At 48.6% G+C, this 24,803-nt stretch overlaps 2 protein-coding genes across 4 annotated transcripts; one reads left to right on the forward strand and one right to left on the reverse strand.

The window, feature by feature from the left end:
- Window positions 1–1,004: 1,004 nt before the first annotated feature.
- On the reverse strand, window positions 1,005–9,690 carry Blcap (BLCAP apoptosis inducing factor). Its single transcript, XM_052184140.1, has 2 exons — window positions 9,569–9,690; window positions 1,005–2,994 (listed from the first exon to the last, which is right to left on the reverse strand). Exon 2 carries the CDS (start codon window positions 2,818–2,820, stop codon window positions 2,557–2,559), a length of 264 nt encoding a protein of 87 aa, XP_052040100.1. The 5' UTR covers window positions 2,821–2,994; window positions 9,569–9,690; the 3' UTR covers window positions 1,005–2,556.
- On the forward strand, window positions 4,707–7,174 carry Nnat (neuronatin). Of its 3 annotated transcripts, none has more exons than XM_052184142.1 (3): window positions 4,707–4,914; window positions 5,102–5,189; window positions 6,176–7,174. In XM_052184142.1, exons 1-3 carry the CDS (start codon window positions 4,843–4,845, stop codon window positions 6,403–6,405), a joined length of 390 nt encoding a protein of 129 aa, XP_052040102.1. In that variant the 5' UTR covers window positions 4,707–4,842; the 3' UTR covers window positions 6,406–7,174. The 3 variants fall into 3 exon arrangements, with proteins under 3 accessions (XP_052040102.1, XP_052040103.1, XP_052040101.1); XM_052184143.1 differs by lacking the exon at window positions 5,102–5,189 and adding an exon at window positions 5,846–5,921; XM_052184141.1 differs by lacking the exon at window positions 5,102–5,189 and adding an exon at window positions 5,846–5,926 and having other exon boundaries at window positions 6,176–6,322.
- Window positions 9,691–24,803: the final 15,113 nt, after the last annotated feature.

Consider the following 24,803-nt stretch of genomic DNA (forward strand, 5'->3'; position numbering starts at 1 on the left):
ACCGCTGAAAGCGCATATACACAGCTAGGTCTATACACAGCAGAGACCACAAGAGGCAAGGGCACTGCTGAAAGCGCATATACACAGCAAGGTCTATACACAGCAGAGACCACAAGAGGCAAGGGCACCACTGAAGCGGACAGAAAAGACACCCTGAGAATGGTCACTTTGGTACTTTCATTTTTGGTTTAGATAAGGTCTCACTCTGTAGCCCAGGCTGGCCCAGAACTCAGAGGAATCCTCCTGCCTCAGCTTCCCGAGTGCTGGGATTAGAGGTACGAGTGGATTACATACAGATCACAGTTGTCTCTTTGGAAAGTTATAATCAAGAGGAAATTATAGATCAGCAATGCCAGTAATGCAAAAAAGGCAGAAAAATGCAAAAGAGCAGGAACAAATCCACACAGCTTTCCCACAGTAAAGGACACATCTGAGAGAGTTGGAGGAGTATGCCCAGCACAGGGTGCTGACATGCTGCCCCAACTGAGTGTCCCAGGTCACACTCACAGTACCATGCGCACATCCACAGCAAGGGACTGAACTCTCTGTGTTTCTAAGCTGTCACCTACGATGTGGTGGGTGGATGGCGAGCCTTATTTATTTTTCAACTAAAATGCCACGAGGGGTTTCACTTATTTTTCCTTCAAAGGCAGCACCATAAAACTCCTTGATGATTAGAGACCCAGCTGTCCTAAGTTGTTTATCAAGGGATCCATTTCTCGAGTCCTACAGAGCAAACAGTTTCAGGCAAGAAGCCATGGGAGCTGAGAAGTACAAACGTCTCATCTCTTAAAACTTCCAGACTCCCTCCTGTTTACTGCCTGAACTGCCCCCTGCTGTCCTCCCCAATTCCAGCATCTGCTCTCCAGAGAACAGATCAGATTTTCCAGCTAAGGTACTCTGGCACCAAGGACTCAGCCCTGTGTGCTTCCCCCTGCCCCCCCACCAACCCAGAACCCCAACACCATGACCCAAATGGACTGTAGCCACATAAAACCACAAAGTAAAGTTTATAAAGCTTTATTAAACATTTCAAACAGCTGTGGAACGAACACACCAGACATGAAAGCTTTACAACAGCAGTCCGAGCGTTTCACGAGTGTGGCACAAAGGCCCACTCCCAGATGCCCAGCTCCAGCTCTGCCGGTGCCTGGCCCACCACCCCCACTCACACACGAGAGAGGGACATTTCCGACTGGAAGGACAACCATGCTCATCCCCAGTGGGCAGGGGCCAGGAGAAAGTCTCATGTGCAAACACTTGTTTCTGAAGCGCAGAGAAAAGCAAACAGGTAGGAAGTCACCAAGTCTTTCTTGCTGTGTGTTCTTCATAGTGTACAGTCTACGTGTGTGTGCGCGCTGAAGAGGCTCCTGGTGGGAGGATGGCGGCAAGCACTCCCCTGGGTCTGGTTGGAACCACCTTGGAGTCCACTGTGCTGGTCGCTCTGCAATCCCCATGCTAAATAAAAACTGCAGCAGGACCTACTACAGCTAGCTACTATACTAAACCTCAAAATCAGAACACATTCAGTAAAGCTTCTTCAAAAGGAATATACACATGTATTTGTATGTAAATACACACACACACACACACACACACAACACACACACTCACACATACGTACATACATACACCCTGACACAAGTGCACACACACACATACAGGGCACATCAAAAAATATCCAAACACCTATCAAGGGAACCATGGCTGCTATGAAATGTGTAATACTTTCCCATTCACTCAGCCAGGGACCACTGGGTCTGCGAGAATACTGCACATCTCCCTCCTGAAGAGCATGCACTGGAGACATGAGGCAGCCCCTTAGGTTGGCTGAGAGAGGCAGGAGGAAGAGCAAAGGGAGAGAGGCTGGGCTGGAAGGCAAGAGCCCAGATACCCAGGCCAAAGAGCAATGTCTCCCCATTGCTTCTTTCTTAAAAAGTGAGGCAGAGACAATACTGGAGGTCTGTGGACAACGAGCAGTTGAGACATGATTCCGTCTCACCTTCTCAACAGGGAACAAAGGATGAAAAAGCGAGGCTCTCGGGCGTCAGCAATCTCTTCAATTTGAGATAAGTGCAAAACCAAGCCCTGTCTTGGACAGGTGCTCCCCCAAAAAGGATAGGGGTGGGAGAGAACCACGGGAAAAACAGGGAAAGGGACTGAGGAGGGGACGAGGAAGAGTGTGACAAGGAGGGGTTATGGAGGTGACACTGAGACTACATTGTATCTACCCAGGTCATACCAAGGGTAGTTGACCAGGATAGGTACAGACTCCCCAAATCAATGAGCAAAGGGGGTGGGCCAATCCGTCAGCTGGGACCCATATGGTGACAGAACACACAACCATAATACCACCCACAACTACAGGACTCTACAACAGAAGCACCTATCAGTGCCATTATTCACATTGTAAGGATAAAACATCACAGGCCAAAAGGCTCCATTAGGAATGTGGTACCCGCAGGACTGCGGGATTTGAAACTCCAATGCTTTATGACCTATGTCAATGCCTCCCCTCCCGTCTTCTGCTTCTTTGACAAGCTATCTCGGCAGACGTTAGGTGCCCACAACCCCGGGGTCATGGGCTGATTCCGGAAGTGGGGAATCGGAGCAGTGGTACAGGAAACAATTTCCCCAGCAGCTATAGCAGATGAGAAAGAGGGCTGCGAGGAAAACCAAGGCGCATATTGTGCAAGGTTTCCGTTCCAGGAGGAAGCTGAGCAGGTAGAAGCCCATGAACATGGAGTGGCTGAACCACAGAGCGGGGTTGAGGGGCTTGGGGATGAGGAGGACGGGCAGCAGCCACTGGAGGCAATACATGATCTCTGCCGGGCAGGGCCTTCACCAAGGCTGCCAGACACCGCTGCAGGAACCGACCTAACGGGAGCCAGCGGGCACAGACGGCTGCCCTCCGTTCTCTTCGACTCTCTCTCCAGGAGCTGAGCCGCTGTGCTCTCTGACTGTCAGCCCGGGATCAACAAGGCAGCAGGGATCCTGAAGAGAAAAGTCAACATGACAAACAGACAAAACACAGACAGACAGACACACACACAAAAACAAAAAACGAACAAAACAAACAAACAAAAAAACAGGAACAAATTGTATACTTATTTGGGAAAATGGATCATGGTTAACAATACAAATGTGAATGCCCTTTCCTCCCACCCACCCGTGAATGTCTACTCCTAGCCGAATTATTACTTTAAGATAGCCTCCTGGGGTGTGTCTTCCCTGGGCTTCTACTGGGGGATCCCAGGAGGGCACGGTCCCTACAGTGGGCTGGCTTTGCCTGGGCCCTGCCCAGCAGAGATCATGTATCGCCTCCTGGGGCTGCAGCCCGTCCTCAAAGGTCCCAGACCTCACAATACCGCCCTGTGGTTGCCACAGGACACCATGGGCTTGGTGTTGTACACCCCCCCACACACCCCCCGTGTGGTAAGGAAGGGCTCTGTATCTAGTCTTACATCTGCAGCTCCAGAGTGTGGTGGAGTATGTCAATTTCACAGCAGTTATCTGTGCACTGCTGACCTGGAGAGTCTAGGCAGTGAACCACAGATCCTGGCAAGCTATGGGAAGATACAGTAGAAAGCAGCCTGGGCTATGTTTGCTGTTTTTTCAAGTAGTTCAGCATCATTTATGCCAAACCAGCCAATTCTTTGAAAATCAATTAAAAAAAAGAAAAATCCAAAACCACAACACCCAAACTCACTTGGACTGTTATACTTCCATCTTTTATTGATATTGAACAGAAACGGGTCTCTGTAAGTATTTAATCAAAATTATTAACCTAATCAAATAGAGGCAAATATCATTTGGCCTCCATGCCAGGAAGCTTTCTCCAGCCACCGGGACTGTGGGAATGTCTACTTGTAGCCGACCATTTGGTTTTTCTACCCTTGCCACAATCCACTAAAGCTCTGGAAGGTCACGCTAACAGAGGGACAGTAGCTTTACTTTGAATCTAGGAGACAGTAGCCATAACCCTTCTTGGCTGTAGCAAAATCCTATTTTGTGTTCTAGCTGTATAGCGAACAGGGTGGTACAAAGAACCTACTAGGGATTGGGGAGGGGAGCACAAAACGGAGGTCGATATCTGTCCCGCAGAAAACTAGTCCCAAATTTGGACCATTTCTCCATAAAGCTCGCTCTGCTGGAACACACAAAGCACACCAATCCTTCTTACATCCCTCCCAGAGTAGACACAATTGCTTTAGCTACTAAGAGCAGAGTGCTGGTCCAACTCGGGAGTGCAGCCACCACCGCCTGCCGGACAGAGCGGGAAGCAACAGTCAGAAAAGAGCAAAGATTCTCACAACAGCTAGTGTGGGTTTAAAATTCACGGACTATTAGGGATGCTGAAAAGGGTGTACATTTTGCTTTCTGAGAGACTTCTGTAACTTCGGCTTTCCATCCATATGGAAGGTATATTTTGGCGCGGCACTGGTTACACAGCACAAAGAATTTGTAGGCTTGGGTGTGTCGAACTAAGAGGCTTGCACCCCTACCTTCATTTTACACTCTAGAGCCAAGACTCCCCTCCATTTTACACCGAATTTCAAAAGAGGGCAGAACAGACTCTTGTGGAAGGGTGTTAGAGCGGACTCAGGAGGTGGGGTCGGTGTGGAAAGAACAGACGGGATTCCCCCCCACTCCTGGCGAATGAGGAGCGCCCCCCATCACTCCTCCTTCGCAACAACCCCCAAGCGCGCATGCGCACTTAGGTGGCAGGAGCATACTTAAGGCGCGGCCACCGGGGCTTAAGTACCCTCCATTGCGCCCAGCAGCGGACTCCGAGACCAGTAGACCTCGGCGGACCCTTGCTCTCGACCCACTTTCAGAACCATGGCCGCAGTGGCAGCAGCCTCGGCAGAACTGCTTATCATCGGCTGGTACATCTTCCGCGTGCTGTTGCAGGTGAGTATGTACCCAGGCTTTGGGTGGGAGAGGGCACCCGAAACGCGCCCCGGGACCCCTTAATCCATATCGTGATTGCTGCCCCTACCCAACCCATCCTATCCCAATTGCTGCGATCCCTGTGTACCAAAGTGCCGCGGTGGTACTATTTGTCCCCGCCCGTTCCCGTGCCCACATCCTCGCGCAGACCCTGTCCCCAGTGCGCCCGCGCCCAGCCGGGAACAAAGACTCAGGGGTGCGGCGGTCGCCCGCTGCGGACGATCGCGACCAACGCGGTAAGAAATACCCCGCTATATTCAGGCTCGATCCCAGGAGGGAGGCGGGGCACTTGTGTGCAGCGAAACTTTACAGTTCGCTCAACAGAAAATTTTCACCTTAAAAAATTGCGCAATGCGGGAATTTTTCTTTAAATATACTATGTACACATATATAACACTTGGGTGGGTGAGAAAGAAGTTAGAAAATGGCACTCAAGAAAAATAACAAAAAGAATCTAAATAAATAAGAGGGAAAAGGGGAGGAAATAGAAAACGCACACTGCAGGAAAAATTAAGTGAGACAAAGGCACTAGGAAAAAATGGATTAGATAAAAGCCCATTGAAAAAGAAACAAAGAAACGGGGGGGGGGGGGACGAATTAGAAACACACACTGAATAAAACTAGAGAAAAATGCCCTTCGCGGGACAAAAATGGAAGGGGAAATAACACTTCCAAAAAAAGAAAAAGGAAAAAGAAAAAAATGGGCAAACCATTTTATGGAAAAAGAGAGCGCGCGATAGCGCGCGCAAAAGTGCTTCTCTTAAAGCCAAACTGGAAGAAAGCGCTTTGTGCATAAAACTATCTACCCCCAAGAGCTCCCTTTGCAGGAATCCTGCTGCAGGAATCCTGCTAAAGGAATCCTTTGCCAAAGGAATTGCATATTTCCTTCAAGGTGTTCCTGGAATGCTGCATTTACTGGGTAGGATTCGCTTTTCGAAATCCTCCAGGGACACAGCCCATTGCGAGAAGTGAGGTATACTTAAGTTGTGGGTCCAATCGGCTTGCAGCCATGCAGCTCTCAGAACAGTTGGAAAAGCTCCAGCTGCCCTGACTGGTGGACAAGCTGTGCCTCGCACGCCACTCCAGGCTATGCTGGACAGGCGGGCGGGGCAGGGGGCGGGGCGGGGGGCAAAGCAGCAGCAGCAGCAAGCAGCAGCGGCAACAGTAGCACTCTGGGTCAAGAGTACTTCTCTAAGGGTGGGTTCTGGGTCTCTCACCGCAGGTGTTCAGGTACTCTCTGCAGAAGCTGGCACACACGGTGTCCCGGACCGGGCGGCAGGTGCTGGGGTAGCGCAGGCACCGAGCCCCCAACTGAGGCCCCAGCTCCCAGCCCTGGGAGGCCGTGTCATCAGGTGTTCCTGTGCTTCTCAACCAGCATGGGAGCCAGTGCCACGCAGGAATGGGGGGTCCCCCGTGCTCCCTCGTCAGAGGAGCACTTGCCAAGGTCAGTGAGGGGCCGGTAGGCCCCCAGAAAAGCAGCACCAACAATGATGAAGATATCAGTTCCCTTCCTAGCCCCGTTGCCCCTGTCCCACTATTGCGGGTGGGAGAGGAGGGGGGAAGAGGGGAGCAACTCTCGAGATAAGGGCATAGGCACCACATTCTGATCTGGACCAAGTCGGAACAGTACCATCTCAGTTGCACAAGATCCTACCATGGAGATCCAACATCCCACCAACCAGCAGAATGGACATTCTGACATCACCAGCTGAAGCCCTCAATCTTGTGCAGAAGAATAAGTGTCAACTGCATGCAGCATGGGGGGAGTGGAGGGCGTGGGTGGAGGAGGAAGAGGATTAAGAAAACTAGCACGGGGGGGGGGGGGGCCCTCTTGCTGCCCCTTGCCTATGGCACTCATATTCCTGCCCTGCTCCCTCATTCCCCCTTTCCCCTGCCTTCCAAAGCACACCTACCCTCCAGAAAACGTGTCACTTGATTCGGACCTATTCAATCAGTAACTGAATCCCACCTTTACCAAAACACCTTCTCTGACCCCTGGCCCTTCACTGATCTTGCTTATCCCTGGTCTCACGCTGCAGTTGTGGTCAATATTGTGGTAGTCGCTAATTGTACTGGTTTAAGTGTGCATTAGTTGTGTCTCCCCAGCTAGATTGTAAGCTCCTGGAGACAGGGACCACCTCCGCAAAAAAATAAAAAAGAAAAGGACCTCTCCTGTCTTGTACAGTGTCCTGGGACCTTGCAGGGCAGCGGGGGCGCACCAAAAAGTTCTTTTGTGGCTTCTTTTGCGACAGCGTCACATATCTCTAAAGCTGGGCAATGGACCCAGTGTGGATGGGCACACCACTTGGAAAAGGGAGGAGAGGAGGGGACAAGAGGACGAGAATAAACTAAGACTCTCATATCTGCCTCATTTAAATCTGTCCTGAGATAAAGGACTATTTTTCATCCCCAATGAAAAGAGTGGTATTCACTTGTCCCAGAATAAGGGACATTTCCCCTTCCCCACGATGATGGGTGTGTTTATTTGGTGGTGCCGAGATAAGGTACCAAGGCAGTCTATCTATCTGGGAAAGATGGAGAGAAAATAACTGGGACTGGCTCTCTAAATGGAATACTAAGGGTCATGAGGGTTAATTTAAAACTATACCACAGATCTCTACCCAGGAGGCCCAAGAAATGAATGCTGGGCGGGAAGAGGGACACTGGCTGGGACAACGAGCATGCTCTAAAGAGAAGAAGGCAGAGAAGGCATGTTGTGAGAGAAGTGGGCTAGTTTTATGGGACTCTAGCAACGCATGAGATTCCAGGCACAGGCATGAGACTCCAGAGAAAGCTGCATCTGGCCTGATCAGTTCAAGCTCAGTAGGGCGGAGGTCACTAAGTACCAAAACTGTTAGAGATGTGGGTTCTAAGAGACTTTTGAGTCTATCTGTAAAGTAACTGAATTGTGACTGAAATGTATTTGAGGGACAAGACAGGAATTAAGATTTCTGGCTTTGACTCTAGGGCTGGCCAAAGACAGTTTAATTACACAGAGGCTTTGAAGGAAGCAGGCTTGCTGCTGTTTACTTCCTAGATATCTACTTTCAAACTTGGATCGCTTCAGGACCCAACACCCCAAAAGGAGACTCTGGGGTGGCAGTTAATCTTCCCCAGGAGATTTAAATGTGTACACACAGACATAACACTAGTTTACCAAAGCCTCTTTTTCCAGGTGACCACTGGCTTATTTCATATGCCAGAGAGGCATGTTTGCCACAATCTTCTCTGGAAATGACCCTGTCCCCCTCCCTCCACAGGGTTCATACCACAGGAGGAGTCAGATTCCTGAACATTCCCAGGCAGAGCCGGAAGACAGATAGGAAGGCAATACTCTTGGTAGATCACACAGTGACAAGTCTGAATGGAATGTGTGTGTTTTAAAGAGAACAAGAAAAGAGGGCAGCCTAACTCTCGTTCCCCTTAGAAATAACAGGTAAGAAGTTAAACAGTTTGGGCAGCAACTTTAAGATGACCGTTTTTGGATCAGGAATTGATCTGGTTCCTGGAAACTGACCAAGGTTCCAGAAACCCAATCTTAAAACAGGAACTCTTGCCAATAATGAATCTTAAAACTTGAAAGAAACAAGCAAGCTCGATCTAACACTTGCCCTGGGCACATAAAGTGGAACTTTTTGGGGTCCTGTTCTGTGTTGCAGTTCTGATGGCTGACAGGATGGCTGCTGGACCATGTCAGCAGGGCAGAAAAGCTGTCCCCAATAATCAGTTCCTTGAAAGGGTCAAAGAGGATCAGAACCTATAAACAGAAATAACCTATAAACTAGAACAGGCCCCAGTTTCCCAAGTAAAAAGAGACATGAGACCTAGAAGGAAACTACAGGTGGTTTGGCAGAGGAAGGAAAACTCGACTATCCCCAGCCCCCCATTCTTCCTTTCCAGGACAAGGCGAGTGTGACAGGCACTCCGTTCCTTCTGCTGCCCTTGAGGGCCACTCCCCACACACTGGAGAGGAAACCCGTGTCAAGACAAAAAGTTGGTGGCAGTGAGAAGCACACGGGACCCGAAGCAGATGGTCACCCTATCACTCCAGACACAAAAGAGAGCGTTCGGGGCCCACTTCTACCTTTTCCCCACACTCCTTGGGTGCGGGTGGGGGTGGGGGTGTGGGGAGAGAGAGAGAGAGAGAGAGAGAGAGAGAGAGAGAGAGAGAGAGAAAGAGAGAGAGAGAGAGCGAGTGTGTGAAGTGGCGAGGAAAGAGTATCCAGCCTCCCAGAAGTGGCGAGGAAAGCGTGTCCAGCCTCCGAGAAGCTGAGCCCCTTGCCAAGGTCCGAAACAGAGGTGGTGGTGGTCGCGCCCACCCCTCCCAGCCCTGCCCTGGGAGCGCGCTGACCTTGGAGGCCAGAGTGACAGCTAGGAACCCCGGAACCCACCCAAGGGGCGGGATGGAGCACCCCACCCCATCCTCCGCCAAAGCCCTGGTTGGGGCGAGAAGGGGAGGTCACCTGACGCCAGACAAGGGTGCGCCCGCCCCCGGCCGCGCGGAAAGCCCCGGCGAGAGGCCAAGCGGCGCCTAAGGTGACCCCAGAGGGCTAACATGGCGGCGCGGCCGCGCCGAGCGCCTCTCACCCTGCCCAGGCGGGCGACGCCACGATACCTGCGAGCCCCGCCATGGCACCGCCGCCACTGTCGCCGTCGCTGCCGTCGCCAGCCTCCACCTTAGCTCGCCACCGACACCGCAGGAGCTGGGGAGACGCCCCCTTCGTCTTCTAATGGAGCGGTCCAAGGACCCCGTCCAAAATCGGGCTGTCTGCCGAGGACGCCTGACAAACCGGCTCAAAGAGAGGCTACTCTCAGGCACTCTTCCCTCAGTATCCGCCACGAAATGTCCTTTCTGAACCTTTTGTGGACTTGAATAAAATTATGCGGTGCTAAGGTTTTCAAACCCGTGGAATATTTGGTCAGGCGCAGTTAGGGCAGCCCCGAATCTCTGGCCCATGGTCCCCTTCATGCATATGCAGCAGATTGTGATCCTTACTCTTTAAGAGCTCCGAGGGTGGGCGAGGTTTAGTTACTCTGATGAGCATGGTTCCCCAGAAGCTCTAGGACCTTGGGGTTTGTGCACTCTGGGGAAACTTCTCGTGGCTCAGATCTGGCCCTTCAACCAAGGGGCTAAGGACGTGGTTCCTTCTGGGTGATGAAATGGCTTGCCCCAGGCTTGTTAAAGTCTAGATGAGTCAGTGTGGTCACTCACTAGCTTATTAGCCACGTTCCCGAGCTCATATTATGCGCAAGCGCAGTGCTAGAGGCTAAGGAGGTAGAAATGTACTCCTGACCCCAATTTTCGCAGTCAAGAGGTGAGAGTGAGTGTTGGGGACAGAGGAGGAACTACCCAGGAACCACTTTTAGTCGTACCAGTCTGTGATTAGGCATCGTGGAAGGCACCAGAGGGCAAATTAAAGACAGAAGTGAATGGAATCCGGGTGTCTGCAGTAGGCGAGGGTTAGGGACTTCTTGGGCAGATTCAATTAGTGTATTGTGTGAGTGAAATGTCACCTCCAGACATGGAGGTGGCAACCCTAAGGGTGGGAGGTGAACAAGGAATAGGACAGGTACCTTGGCCATGAATTTGGATTTTTGTCTTGAGAGGCATGGGAAGCTATGTTCTTCAAGGCAACAAGAAGAAATCTAGGTCTCTCCAAGGCCATTGACTTTCAGGGTTAGAAAACATGGAAGTGAGGTTCAGGCCGGGAGACCAGTTAAGCAACCAGAACATCTTTCCAGAACAGAGAGTCACGGTGACTCAGACAGGTAGTGAAAACTTGGAAGTGAGGTTCAGGCCGGGAGACCAGTTAAGCAACCAGAACATCTTTCCAGAACAGAGTCACGGTGACTCAGACAGGTAGTGACTAAGGGAACTAGAAGAGATCATATCAACCTGGAAGCACACATTGAGGCAGAGGCATTGACACCTAAGCTGTGGTCGTAGGTATGAAGAAGAAGTGAAGAGCCCTTGGCCAGGGTGGAAAAGCCTGAAGACAGGCCGCAGGGGAAGTGTGACTGAGACGTCTCAGTGGAAATTGCCTGGACACGCTGTGGGTGTAAAGAGTGGAACTGCATAAGGGCTGGTGGGCCTTCCTCAGCACATAGGTCTTGGTGGTGTCTAGAAGCCAGGGGATCCAAGGAAGGAAGGAAGGAAGGAAGGAAGGAAGGAAGGAAGGAAGGAAGGAAGGAAGGAAGGAAGGAAGGAAGGATTTAGGGAGGAGCCAGGAAAGAAGCTACAGAAATGGAAGACAGCAAACAAACTGTGTTGTCCCCACTGCCACAGGCTGGTCCATAAAGCAGGGGTTCAAACAGGAAAGAAAAAATGTTCCGTGGAGCTGGCTGCTGCTGACTGTGGGAGACATTGGACACCTTGGATTCGGGAATGAGATGACTCTGTAGCCTGTTCTTCATGTTGCCAGTTTCTTTCTTTCTTTCTTTCTTTCTTTCTTTCTTTCTTTCTTTCTTTCTTTCTTTCTTTCTTTCTTTCTCTCTTTTTTTTAGACACTAAATTATGGGCTTAAAAGGGAAATGAGTGACAGATAATTGTAATGGCTTAGTGTCACAGAGGACCTTCGTGTGCACAAGATCCCAGTTCCCCGTATCACATCTGAGCGGGGACGGTGTTCATTCTAACCTCTGTTGAGACCTCAGCAGGTTTGACTGTGACCCTCTTGTTTGATTGCTTTTGAGTCGTCAAGAATCACTGTACCTGTACCTGGTTTTCTGTCATCTTAACAACAGAAGGAAACAGAGGGCCAGGGAGCTCTTGTTAAATGCGTACAGCCTGAGCACTGAGTCAGGGCAACTAGCGTTCTTATGCGCTACTGAACAGCCCTCCAGGAAACTCAGCATCTCCTCCTTGTTCTCAACACACCCCTGTGCTGTGCCAGGGCCCTCCACTCTTATGGACTGCCTGGGTCTCCCTGAAGTCCTATGTGAGACTGTCTTTAGTAGAGGAATCTCTAGTTCAGCTGCCCTGGAAACAACCCAGTGTCCATCCATAGTAGAATGGGACATGACTGTGTAGTGCTCAATCCGTGGGATACATTTGGCACTTGGTAGCCATAACTTCTGCATGGGAGGTTCAAAAATGCTTCTAAAACATTTGGACGAATTTGCACCTGTACCGAATAGGGACAGCTGTTCTTGTGGTCATTGCCTAAAAAAAACTTAAGGAATTTTTCTAGCTCTTACAGGGTTTTGATAGGTTATTTTTCTGCCACCAGTGAAATGAGCCAATTCAAGTCAGATTAGAATATTTTGAAAAGAGGTTTATTGGGAAGCCGCTCTCTCAGTGAGAAGCCAGAAAAGTCACTATGGGGAGTGGGGGAGGGGAAAGAGAAAGAGAAAGAGAGAAAGGTCGGACAGAAGGGAAAGGGAAGGGTAGCCCAGCCTCTGGCCTAGAAAGTTCAGGGTTGGGGGCCAGGAGCGGACTGAGGGATGCTGGGAGAACCTGGAAGCCAGGTCTGCTTTGATTTGTAAATGTTGCACATAAATTGTTTGTCCTTGGGTCCCAAAGCAGAGTTAGCTCAGTTTTCTAGAGCTGGAGTGAAGTGTGTGTGGGAGGATGTGTGTTGGGTACCTGTAAACACTGCATCATTTTATGAGAGTCTTAAGCATCCCCATATTTGGAGCCTTGGAACCAATCCCCTCTGAAATGTGAGGGGCACACATATTTTATGCATAACTGTAACAAACCACTAGAATACTGCAGATTAACTTAACATACAGGATGTGTGTTAAAAGGAGTTGGACCCAAACCAGTGCAAAGAGCACCATCCCATTGACCAGTTTAAGAGTCGGTGAAACTGAACCAAGGTGATAGCGCAAATTAGTGGTTTCAGGGGTCAGGAGGGGAAGGGACGGAGCAAAGACTTGGTTCAGGTCCATGGTCTCAAGGGAAACATTCATCAAGCTATGTAAAACAAACAAACAACAAGTAGGAGAAAGCATATTTCTATATTTGTTTTTGTTTTTTTGGAGACAGGGTTTCTCTGGGTAGCCCTGGCTGTCCTGGAACTCACTCTGTAGACCAGGCTGGCCTCGAACTCAGAAATCCGCCTGCCTCTGCCTCCCAGAGTGCTGGGATTACAGGCGTGCGCCACCACCGCCAGGCTGAGAAAGCATATTTTAAAAGACCCTGTTGCAGAATGTTTTCGTGCCTTGTGTACTCAGATGCTGATTTCTGTATCCAGAGATCTGGCTGCAGAGCTGGACTTTGGCATTGTCATTATTATGAAATAGGAATCTTGACTCAGCATTTTGTAAAACATTGTATTCCAGCATCTTCTGATTGGTTAAAATAAAGGGCTGAACAGTCTCCAGCTGGGCAGGAAAGGCAAAGGCGGGACCTCCGTGCTCAGAGAGAGGGAGACAGTTTCAGGTGGGAAGTATATGAAGAAGGAAGTGCCGAGGCTAGACCAAGATGGCAGGTGTCGGGCCATGTGGCTCCGAAGCAGTCTGAGAACTAGCCTAAGGCTAGCTTTGTTGGGTTAGAATAGCTCAGAACCTGACCGGCTTTAATGTCTGAAGCTTATTAGTAAATATAAGGTCTCCATGTCGGTATTCAGAACAAGGGTGGGTGTAGAAAAGCTCTGTAATTATACAGACCCCAAAACAAGGGTCAGAAAGTATATTTCTAGTACGTCTGTGGTAGGTGTGGGCATTGCCAAAGCCCTAGTGGCCAACCTTCTTATGGGAACTCTGCAAAGCTAGAAGGAGGCATGGCTTCAGACCTCTGCTCCATTTCTCTGGTTGCTTTCTCCCTTGGTCCACTTCATTTGGATCCTGGGATTTCGAATGACCCAGAAACTCTTTCTGCCCTAAAATTTGGCTAAGTCAACCTTGACTTCCTGCCGAGGCCTCCGAAATTGTCCCCATCCACGTGGCACCCAACCAGGACACCTGCTTTCCTCAACTCTGTCCCCTCTGAAAGTTTGTCTTTTCCTTGGGGACCCCTGCCCCCTTTAGACCTTTTTTTCCTCACGATCCAGGTCACCACCCTCCCAGCCTCCCACAGGCTTGTATTGGCTTCTCTGTTCTGACTCTTGTCAAACCCCAAACAGTCCCTATAATGGGTAGTTTTGCCAATGTAGCCTAGAATCACCTGAAAGAGTCTCGTTAAGGGACTTATTTAGCAGGTTGGCCCATAGGCATGTCTGTGGAAGATGTTCTTGATTGCGTTAATGGATATGGGAAGACACGGTGTGAGAGTTGGCAGCACCGTTCCCTGGCTTTGGAACCTGGACTGTATAAGCAGAGAAAGGTGGGTGGGCACCCAAGCCTGTGTGCATTCTTTTCTCTCTGCCCATGACTGTGGGCAGCTGCTTCCGGCTCCTGGCACCTTGACCTTCCTCTACCCCCACCCCCATCCCCACCCCCATCCCCACCCCCACCCCCACCCATGAAAGACCGTAACCTGGGATTGTAAATCATGTTAATTCTTTCTCCCCTAAGCTGCTCTCTGTCAGTTTTTTGTTACTGTTTTTGTTTATTTGTTTTGTTTTTATCACAGCAACAGAAATCCCAGGTGTCCTTCATGCTGCAGCCAGGAGAGTCTTACCAAGCTGATCCTGTTACTCCTCTCTGGAGGTAGTGTCCCCTCCTCTGTAGTCACCTGTCAAGGTCCTCCCCATCAGTCTTCAATTCCTGTGAAGAGACACCATGACCACAGCAACTCTTATAAAGGAAGACATTTAACTGGGGCTGGCTTACAGTCTCAGAGGTTCAGTCCATTATCGTCATGACGGGAATCATGGTGGTGTGCTGGAGAAGGGACTGAGAGTTCTTTACCCTGATGCACAGGCAGCAGGAGAGACAGTGAGCCACTGAGACTTGGCTTGAGCTTCAGAGACCTCAAAGCCCATTCCCTAGTGACACTTCCTAAAGCCACACCTACTCCAGCAAGGCCACACCTACTCCAGCAAGGCCACATCTACTCCAGCAAGGCCACACCTACTCCAGCAAGGCCACACACCCTACTAGTACCTTTCCCTGTAAAGCTATAGGGGTTATTATTCAAATCACCAGAGTCAGCAAGGGCTGACTTCCTACAAGTAGAAGTAATACTTTAAGCAGTAATTAAAGTACAGTGTGTGTGTGTGTGTGTGTGTGTGTGTGTGTGTGTGTATAGACCACCCACGGCCTGCCTTGAAGATAGCTCAAGGCCAAGGCAGACTCACTTCCTCTGCCTGGGGACTTCAGTAGAGCAGGAACCTGAGCACTGTGTATTAGTTACTTCAGTGTTGCTTAGATAAAAACCATGACCAATAGCAACTTAAGGAAGACTTTATTTTGATTTATGGTTCCAGGGGCAGGTGGGGGTAGGGGCGGAGCTAGAGCCCGTAATGGTGGGAAAGACATGGCAGTAGGACCAGGAAGCTGATGGGTCACATCTCAACCACACACAGGAAATAGAGCAAACTGGAAGTGGGCCCAGGGTATAAACTGGCAGCGTCCACTCTCAGTGACTGCTCCAGCAAGCCTCTCACATCCTAAACATTCTAAAGCCGTCCCAACAGTGCCAAGTGTGTAAACACATGAGCCTATGGAAATATTTCTCATTCAGACCACTACAGCAGGGTAGTTTGGGACCTGATAGAAGGAGGATATGGTAAATGTGTGTGTGTGTGTAATGTACATTATATATTTTTTAAAAATACACTGAGGACTAATACCTTTTTACTTTTTAAAATATTATTTATCAAATGTATATGTGTACACTGTAGCTGTCTTCAGGCACACCAGAAGAAGGTATCAGATTCCATTACGGATGGTTGTGAGTCACCATGTGGTTGCTGGGACTTGAATTCAGGACCTCTGGAAGAGCAGTCAGTGCCCTTAACTGCTGAGCCATCTCTCCATCCCAATGCACATTATAGTGTGGGTAGGTGTGTAATGTACATCATATTGGCAGACTGTCACCTACTAAGAAGCTGGCTCTGGAAGTGGGATTCCCTGTCACCCTCCATGCAGATGCAAGCCTGTTTCTGTTAAGTGTCTTCTAAGAATCTGAGTCTGGAGACGGTCAGATGAGTCTAATTCTTGACAGAAGGATGGAGTAGCCCCAGTGAAATTACTGCGTTCTTGAGAATAGCTGGAAAAGTAGCCATTTCCAACAGATGTTACTATGTTTGTTCCAAGAGGAGGAAAACTCAGCCAGGGAGAGAAGTCACAACTGGAACTCCGGCTGACTCCCCAGCCCGTAGCTTTCTACAGTGTGTTTTGATGTCTAGCTCCACTTGCTGTTTCTTTTCTTTTCTTTTTTCATTTCATTTCTTTTCTTTCCTTTCCTTTCCTTTTTCTTTTTGCTGTATTCTTGACAAACGTATTCAAAACTGAAGGCACAGTTAGGGAAGATCTTTCTCCACACCACACAGAACGTAAAGACTGAGTTCTGCCCTTTCCTTTTTATCATTGTTTGATTGGTTTCCTGGGTTATTTTGACACTGCTTGGGATTTACTGTATAGATAGCCCAGGTTAGTCTCAAACTCACTATCCTCCTGCCTCAGCCTCCTGAGCGCTAGCACTCACCTTTCTCTGTTTCTTATTGATCTCTGAACCTCTTCACTGGTAACCAGAGCCCTAGAATTCAGTTAGACCTGGATTGTGGGGTTTGGGGCTCAATGACTAATCTTCAGGGCACTTATGTTACTGATTTGAGACATGTGTAAAATCAGGCTGTTTATCTTTCTGTCCCAACCCTGTATTGTACAATTCTGGTTTCTGAAAGTCAGCACAACATTTTTTTTTTTTAAACCAAGAATTAGATCCAGAAAACTGGACCTAAAGTGGAACAATAATATTAAAGGCACCAAAGAAGCTATGTGACATCAAATGATTTAAAATGTAGCCAGAAATTTTACCAAGGTGATTAAAGAAATATATAAGTTCTGGAAAGCAGACGGTGTCACTAGAGTGCTGTAGTTTTCTTCCACCACACGCTTACCAGCCCTGTATCCTCAACCAGTTATTAACATGTCTATGACTTATTTTCCCTGTCTGTAGAGCAGGGAAGGAAATATTAGCCTGCAGCTGATTCGGCCATTGGCAGGGACTCAGAGTAGCACACTGTGCCCAGAATAGTGCTTGTCACTTTGTCTCACTAAGGACTAAGGAACCTGGGATTGGCTGCACTGTAGAAGCCCCAGGAGAGAAGGCCTCTGTTTTAAGTGTGCTTTCTGTTGATGTCACTGAGTACTGGAGACTCCAAACTTATAAAAGAAGGAGGTTTATATGGCCCATGAATCTGGAGGCTGGGAAGTCCCATAGCATGGTTGCTGGCATCTGTTGGCAAGTGGAAGAGCCTTGTTCCTGGATCATCATGAAGCTGTTCTTAGCCAGAGACACCATCACAAGGGCCTTCCTCTTATAGCTTCGTTTGAGTTTAATGACTTCCCCAAAGCCTGGTCCCATGAATTTACTAGATAAATTTTGAGTGTGAAGATTATGTCTTGCCCACAAGTGACCTTTAGAGACAAATATTCAAATGGAGTAGCCCTTCCCAGGGGAGCTGTCTGCTTTCACATGGAGACACTTTAGAACTGTTTTTAGGACTCTCAGGAAAGCAAGAAGGAAGTATTTTAGTCAAGCCTTTGGTGACACCTAGTGGTATGATGCAGAACTGCCTGATTTTTTTTTTTTTTAAACCTCAAGTGCCAGAGTTAATTTTCAGTGCAATTTTCTAACATGTAGACTTATTTTTATTTATTTTATACAGATGAAACGGGTCCAGGAAGGTTGAGAGCCTTGTCTGAGCATGCCTAGCTACGGATGGCGGCTAGATTTGAATCTCCGCCATAGGAATCTGAAGCCTAAATCCTAGACGTTAGTTACTCTCTGCCAGACCCTCCTGAGAACATGAAAATCCATACCCCTGGCCTCATGCAGAGCACAAATCTATAATCTTTGGAAGGAGTAGGGAGGTGGAGGAGCAGTGAGCTGAGGGCTGAGGACCAGTCATGGAATATGGGTTGGCAAAGACTGTGTTGAGGGGGCTGGCACCGAGTCCCATCTGGGATCTTGGACTGTGTAAGTGAGGAAAGGGAGCTTATATTCACCCTCTCTGCGTTCTCACGGTGTGATGTGACCTGATACTTCAAGTTACTGCTGCCTTGACTTCCTGTGCCTATCTGTGAGCAAATACAAACCCTTTCTCCTTTTCTTGTTCTTGTCAGAGTATTTTGTTTTATTCTTTTTTTTTTAATTCTTCTCTCATACACATTATATCCCAATCACAGCCTCCCCTCCCTCCTCTCCTCCAAGCATCTCCGAACACCTCCCCTATTCCCCCAGATCCATTCCTCTATTTCCCTTCAGAAAACATCAGGCCTCTCAGAGAAATGAACCAAACAAGACATAACAAGTTACAATGACGACTGAACTGGCCATCTTCTGTGACCAGGGTGGGACAGAAGCAACAACCCAGCTACAAAACCTTCAACCTACAAATTTGTCCTTCCTGAGAAATGTGCTGGGATAATGGTGGCACAGAGTTTGTAGGAGTGACCAAGCAACGAGTGGTCAGCGAGGAAGTCCAAGTTCGATGTTGCCTGGATGGCCAGAAACCAGAGGCTGAATAGCCCAGAGACTTAGGATACACAACGGGGATGGGGGGTCAATGAAATGATTAGCAATGAGACTCTCCATGTCCCCCATTACCAGGAGTCTTCCATAGGGGTGCCCTCATAGATTCCAGGGAGTTTTCACTGCACTAGGTATCCACATTGCCCCCCAAATGTCCCCAGTTCTAGTAGTCTCTCCCAGGAGTCTCTCCCTCTATCCTTCCTGTTGTGTGTAGTTTTGAAACACCACCGCCTTTGCCTGGGATTGGACCGCCTTCTGGTCCCTCCTGGCTTCCCCTTTGTCCTACTGTGCTTAGCTCTGGGATTGGCCACCACCAGCCTTTACCCAGCTTCCCTTTTCTCTGGAAGGGGTGACACTACCAGCCCACTCCTGAGACCTTTGAATCTATGGACAAGAGACTCACACTCAGCTTGTTACTTTAAAACTTGCCTTCTCAGCACGATTTCTAGGTACAGATTTTTCCTGCCTGGAAAAGCAAGCCCTTACCAATTTATTATCTCGTTCTCTCCTCCCGCCCTAGACTTAGTGGCTTGTTCCACTTACCCCTGCCAAACATCTTCAGCCACCGCAGGCCCAAGCTCTCCCCAAGGCCTTACATGATTGTCAAGATCTTCTCCCAAAGCATGGCAGAAAAGCTCTTTCTCCTTCCTTGAGTCTGCCTTTTCCTTCTGGAACCCAGAAGTCCCATCTGTCCCCTCTGCCCAGCAATTGGCCCCTGGACTTCTTTATTGACAAATGAAGAACCAATTGGGAAATAGGATTTTAACATCAGGGCCTCCCTCTACACTTTCCTACCTGACGTCTCCTGTTCTCATCCCATCTGCCCCAACTCTACCCACAAAATCTGTTCTATCCCACCCAGGGAGATACATGTGTCCCCCTTAAACCCTCCTTGTTACTCAGTCCCTTTGGATCTGTGGATTATAACATGATTATCTTTTACTTAGCAGCTACTATCCACTTATAAGTGAGTACTGTCCTCCACTGTCCACCCTCTTCCCTCTGGGGCATCAGACACCTCTGCGCTTACCACAGCACAAAGTGGAGCTGGGGACAAATAGGTTCCATTGGGCTCCGGTCTGGTTGAGAATGCCCAGAATGTTACAGCTCTTAGAAGAGATGCAAGGAAGTAGCTGGTCCTTGGGTCTCTTGTCAGCTACTGTGACAGTGGCAGAGGTGATGGGAGCCTGGCTGGTCAAGCAGGTACAAGATCCATTGGTGAATGCTTTGGGAGAGAGAACTCTTCCACAAGAGTTCAGCCACTCTCGGATGACCCTGGGTGAAATAACTTGTGTGCTTGACTCCGTGTGAACAGGGACCGTGTAAATGCTGAGGAGTAGAGTGGGATTTAGGGGTAGGTGCTTCCTATTGGCTGAGTTTGAGACGCTAGTGATGCTCTGTTTGCACGGGAAGGATGCCAGCTGTTATTACATGTCTGATTGTGCATGATCTCCTCAGTGTGGTTGAAAGGATAGAAAATACAGCCTAACTCCCTAATGACCCCAAGAAGTCAGAAGCTTAAAATGCTATCTCGCATTTAAAATGCTATCTCACAAGAAGCTCTAACTCTAGCCTTCTAAGGAGCCCCAAACACGTCATATTCCAGAGCCCGCTCTTTGTTAGAAACTAGGTAAAAGGTCACATTCCAGAGCCCACCCTTTGTTAAGAGCTAGGTAAAAAGGCCTTGAATAGGTGATCCTGGCCCCATAAGGTAACTGGAAATGAGCTAATTATCTGCTTATCTTGCTTCTGTAAACTGAGTACGCCATTATACCCCATTCAGGAGTTCACACAGCTATAGACCTCCAAGAAAATAGGAAACTAATTGGTCCACGGAGCTTGGGCTCCGATAATTTAAACTGATTGGCCTAAAAACTATGGAATGGTACAAATCAATTGGCTCTCATTTCACGAGCTCTTGATGCTAAGGAATGATTGGTTTGTGATTTGCGGGCTTTGTTGTAAACCTATAAAAACTGTCGCAATTCTGCACTCGGGGTCCACAGCCTTCTACCCCTGTGTGGTATACGGCTGTGGAACCCAGAGCTCTGGAATAAAAAAATCCTCTTGCTATTGCATCGAGACCGTTTCTTGCGAGTGATTTGGGTGTCGCCTTCCGAGGCATGGGGTGCTGGGGCGCCCTCGGTTTTTGGGGGTCTTACAGGGTGTTGTGGTTACCTGTTCCAGAGTATGTACAGAATCAGGTAGAAAGCCGTTCAACTACTGCTGATCTCATATCTGTGAGATTCTTGGGTTCTGAGCTCACTCAGCCTTACCAGTTCTTCTGTCAGGTGGCACGGCCCGTGTCTCCTACAAGTACATGCCATAGGTGTCTTTCTGAGTCTGGGTTACTACACTCAGAATGATTTTTTTCTTTAGTTTTACCCATTTACTTGCATGTTGGTTCGCATCCCCCTGAATAAAAGGAGTTTGACTGTGCTTATCCTACATGGCCCGCTGGGGCGGGTGCTGGGTTGTTCAGAAGCACTCAAGGCTCCGGGGGTGAGAAAGCGCAGTCTGAGATGTGGGAAGAGCCAGAGCTGCTTCAGGGGTCCCTGGGCCTGGGACAAGGCTGGGGCCATGAGGTTCTCAGATTCTTGGACGTCCAGGCACTGCTGGGGGTCACAGAAGAGCAGAGAACAGAGTCTGGGGCTTGAGAGCTGGGACCAGCGTTTAGCCCAGGGCCAGGGAAAAGGGGACTCTGGCTTGTCCTGTGGGTATTTTCCTCAGCTTAGTAGAGGCAGGCTTGGTGGCGGCTATGGCTGGGATGCAGAGAGGCCTTCTACAGGAGAATCAAGCTATGGCTCTGTAGACAAATGCCTTTTCCATGGTTCCCCTCGGGCATCCTGACGAGATTGACAGTCCATAGTTTTGAACTGCTTGTTGGTTGTGCATGGCAGAAAATGGATGCAGGGTGGACCTGACATTAAATACCTTCTGCAGGGAGGAATGTCTGGGAAGGGAAGCTTTTTGGCTAAGCCCTCTGGGCCTCTAGGTACCTCATTAGCATGGAGACGTCTTTTTTTTTGGGCCTGCGTGACTTCATGTGAGGAATGTGGCATCTGTTCCAGGCCAGCAGTCTGGCAGGGAGCTGAGGGTTACCTAAGGCTCAGGTGTGTGCCCAACCAAGAGTCTGGGTCTCAACCTGTTCTACCTTAAGAAACTTCCTGGAATGGTTTCACCATCCAACACGTGCTAATTTCATGATGCCATTTTTTGTTTGCTTGTTTTTTTTTGTTTTGTTTTTGGGTTTTTTTTTGGTTTTTTGAGACAGGGTTTCTCTGTGTAGTCCTGGCTGTCCTGGAACTCACTCTGTAGACCAGGCTGGCCTCAAACTCAGAAATCTGCCTGCCTCTGCCTCCCAAGTGCTGGGATTAAAGGCGAGCGCCACCACCACCGGGTGCCAATTTTTTTTTTAACAGCTGAGTAATACTCCATTGTGTACCAAATTTTCTTTATCCATTCTTTGGTTGAGGGATATCTAGGTTGTTTCTAGTTTCTGGGATTATGAATAAAGCTGAACAAGTGTCCTTGTGGTAGGGTGGAATGTCCTTTGGGTATATGCCCAAGAGTGTAGTATATATGGGTAGAGCTGGGCCTTGAGATTTTTCTACTCCCAATTTTCTGAGGAACCATCATATTGATTTCTCTTTTTTTTTTTAAAGGTTTATTTATTTATCATATATAAGTACACTGTAGCTGTCTTCAGACACACCAGAAGAGGGTGTCAGATCTCATCACAGATGGTTGTGAGCCACCATGTGGGTGCTGGGATTTGAACTCGGGACCTTCGGAAGAGCAGTCAGTGCTCTTAACTGCTGAGCCATCTCTCCAGCCCCCATCATATTGATTTCTAAAATGGCTATACACAAGTTTGCACTCCCACTAGCTATGGAGGAGTGTTAAGGTCTGTGAATTTCTGGAGAATGATACCCCAGACTCAAATAGTATGCCAAAACAAGGAAACATTTATTCTGCAGAAACCCAGCATTCAGGGATCTACAATTTGTCAAAATGGAGATCCAGAGATCTAGAAGGCTCAATTTAAAGCCGATGTGGGGAATTCCAGGGAGGGGGAGGGGGAGGTGACCTTTATCCTGATTGGTTGGCTCTATCCCTGAGGGTGTTGGTGTCTCTAGGGTTGGCTAGAGCTCTGGGGACTTCCTAGAACCATTGCTGGGCATCCTGGAAACTGTTGCTGACTCAAATGACTGATTATTTTCACCTCAGGCCAGATGTTGATCCTGATTGGCTGCCCATGGGCTGTGTTTCTTTTTCCAGGAACTTACTTGTCCAGTTCTGGGAAACAGAAACTAAGACCTAGCTTCCTGAACTGCCAATTTGGAGCCTGTCATGGAGTCAGCCTGGCTCAGTCCTCTCAGTCTCCCTTTGAATAAAGGGCTATCTTGAATCCTTCAAAATGTTTCCATAGGTTGGTACTGTTGTTTGAGAATCATCAATTGAACAGTGGAAATCCATTCCTTAACAAACCTAACTAAAGCATTGATTAGGCAGGGACCACCAGTCAAGGCCAGCATCAGTAGGATAAGAGGACCAGTCAGGGTGGAGATGGGGTGGTCAGGCAAGGAGAACAGTTGAAGAGGGACTCATACCAACCCTGAGACTGTTTTCATTCTACTTTTCTGTCATGTAATTTTTTTATGACTAAGGCCATGGATTCTTTGACCACCCCTGAGTGGTCAACATAGAAACAATATTCTTCTCTTAATGCTGCACAGAGTCCTCCCTGCCGGAGGAACAGCAAGTCTAGGCCTCTTCTGTTTTGTTAAACTACTTCTGCCAGGGAGGAAAGGGAATTCTGCAGGGTCATGATGGATTTTTCCATCTCCTATAAATCTGCGTCTATAGCCATTATAAAATGCTGCAATTTTTATCCTGAAGTATTAGGGCTGGGCCCCCTATGCCAGCAGTTCTAGCTAGCCCTATGCCAAGGAGAGACCCCAGTAACACAGTGGAAACAGCCACTCTCTTTACCCAATTAAATGGAGGTGCCAGTTGGTTGACAGTGTCCTCCCTTGAGTAGTAATTCACCCTAGGAACAAGTTGCACCAGAACACAAAAATTCTCGTGTCGTATTTATAGCCATTTATAAATACATTGTACAAGCCCTAAGACAGAAGGCCACAAAGCATCTTTTTGGGGCAGCATGCACCTTACAACAGCAGGGACTGTGGTGTAGCTCCGGAGATGAGAATAGGCTGGGGCCACCTTATTTCCAATACAAAGCCCTGACCAATTATTGATTGTAGCTTACCTCTGTCTGTTGTCATCTACACTGAATATTATCTGTGATCTGTGAATAGTCTCCAGGGATAGCTATTCTTTCATAATATGGAGCTGATCATTTAAGCATAACCACTAGTCCTCAGTTAGATCTGGATGGGAGGAACTGAGCACCTGGAAAGTGACTTCTATTTGTTGCAAGGGCTCTGACTTAGGCAACAGTGTGGGCTCTTGGTGAGGCGAGAGGGTGGGGTGAGGACAGGTCTGGGCAAAGGTTTATTTGGCTTTGCTAATACCTTGTACCAGTGAGTTGCAGGCAAGCAGAATTAGGAGCATTGAAGACACAGCCTCAGCAGGTTGACAGGGTGTGGGGTGACCTTCCATTGCTGTTGAGGTGGGTTCTCTGATAGTTTCCTCCAGCAGGGCCTCAGTTGCTGGGTTGTCTCTCTCCTAGTAGGCTTATTGTGGAAGTAGTGTATCCACGCCCAAATCCTATCCACTGTAACAGTCCACCTTAACAGCAATTGGCATGGTCAGGATCACAGTGTGAGGTCCTTTCCAGTGGTATTCTAGAGTCTTGTTGTGTCTTTTGATCCAGATTTCTTTACCTGGTTTTAAGCAATGGGGGGTAGGGGAAGAAGCAGACTTATAAACATGGTGAATGGCAGGCCATTCTGGACCCTATGGAGGACTTCTAAGGATTCAAAGAAATCTGTGTTGATCAAATTCAGCTAGAATATCAGACTGGAGGTTAGGCAGCATAGGAGGGTGGCTCCCATATAGAATCTCAAAGGGAGTAAGACCCAAAGTATAGGGGGTGTTCTGAGCCCTATATAAGGCATAAGGTAGGAGAGACATCCAGTCACCGCCAGTTTCAAGGGTTAATTTGGGAAGGCCTCCTTCAGGATCTGATTCATCCTCTCTATGTGCCCTGAACTCTGGGGTCTGTATGCACAGCGTGATTTCCAATTGGTACCCTGTAGGGGGTGGTTCTGATGTTAAGGTCCTGTTCCCCAAT

This window comes from Apodemus sylvaticus, chromosome 5 (genome assembly GCF_947179515.1).
Source record: "Apodemus sylvaticus chromosome 5, mApoSyl1.1, whole genome shotgun sequence".
Taxonomy (NCBI): domain Eukaryota; kingdom Metazoa; phylum Chordata; class Mammalia; order Rodentia; family Muridae; genus Apodemus; species Apodemus sylvaticus.

Coding starts and splice junctions, on each gene's coding strand:
- Blcap (XM_052184140.1), bottom strand. CDS start 2,820: ATGTATTGCCTCCAGTGGCTGCTGCCCGTCCTCCTCATCCCCAAGCCC.
- Nnat (XM_052184142.1), top strand. CDS start 4,843: ATGGCCGCAGTGGCAGCAGCCTCGGCAGAACTGCTTATCATCGGCTGG. Junction 4,915..5,101: donor TCTTCCGCGTGCTGTTGCAG/GTGAGTATGTAC, acceptor ATCCTCGCGCAG/ACCCTGTCCCCAGTGCGCCC. Junction 5,190..6,175: donor GGACGATCGCGACCAACGCG/GTAAGAAATACC, acceptor CTCTCACCGCAG/GTGTTCAGGTACTCTCTGCA.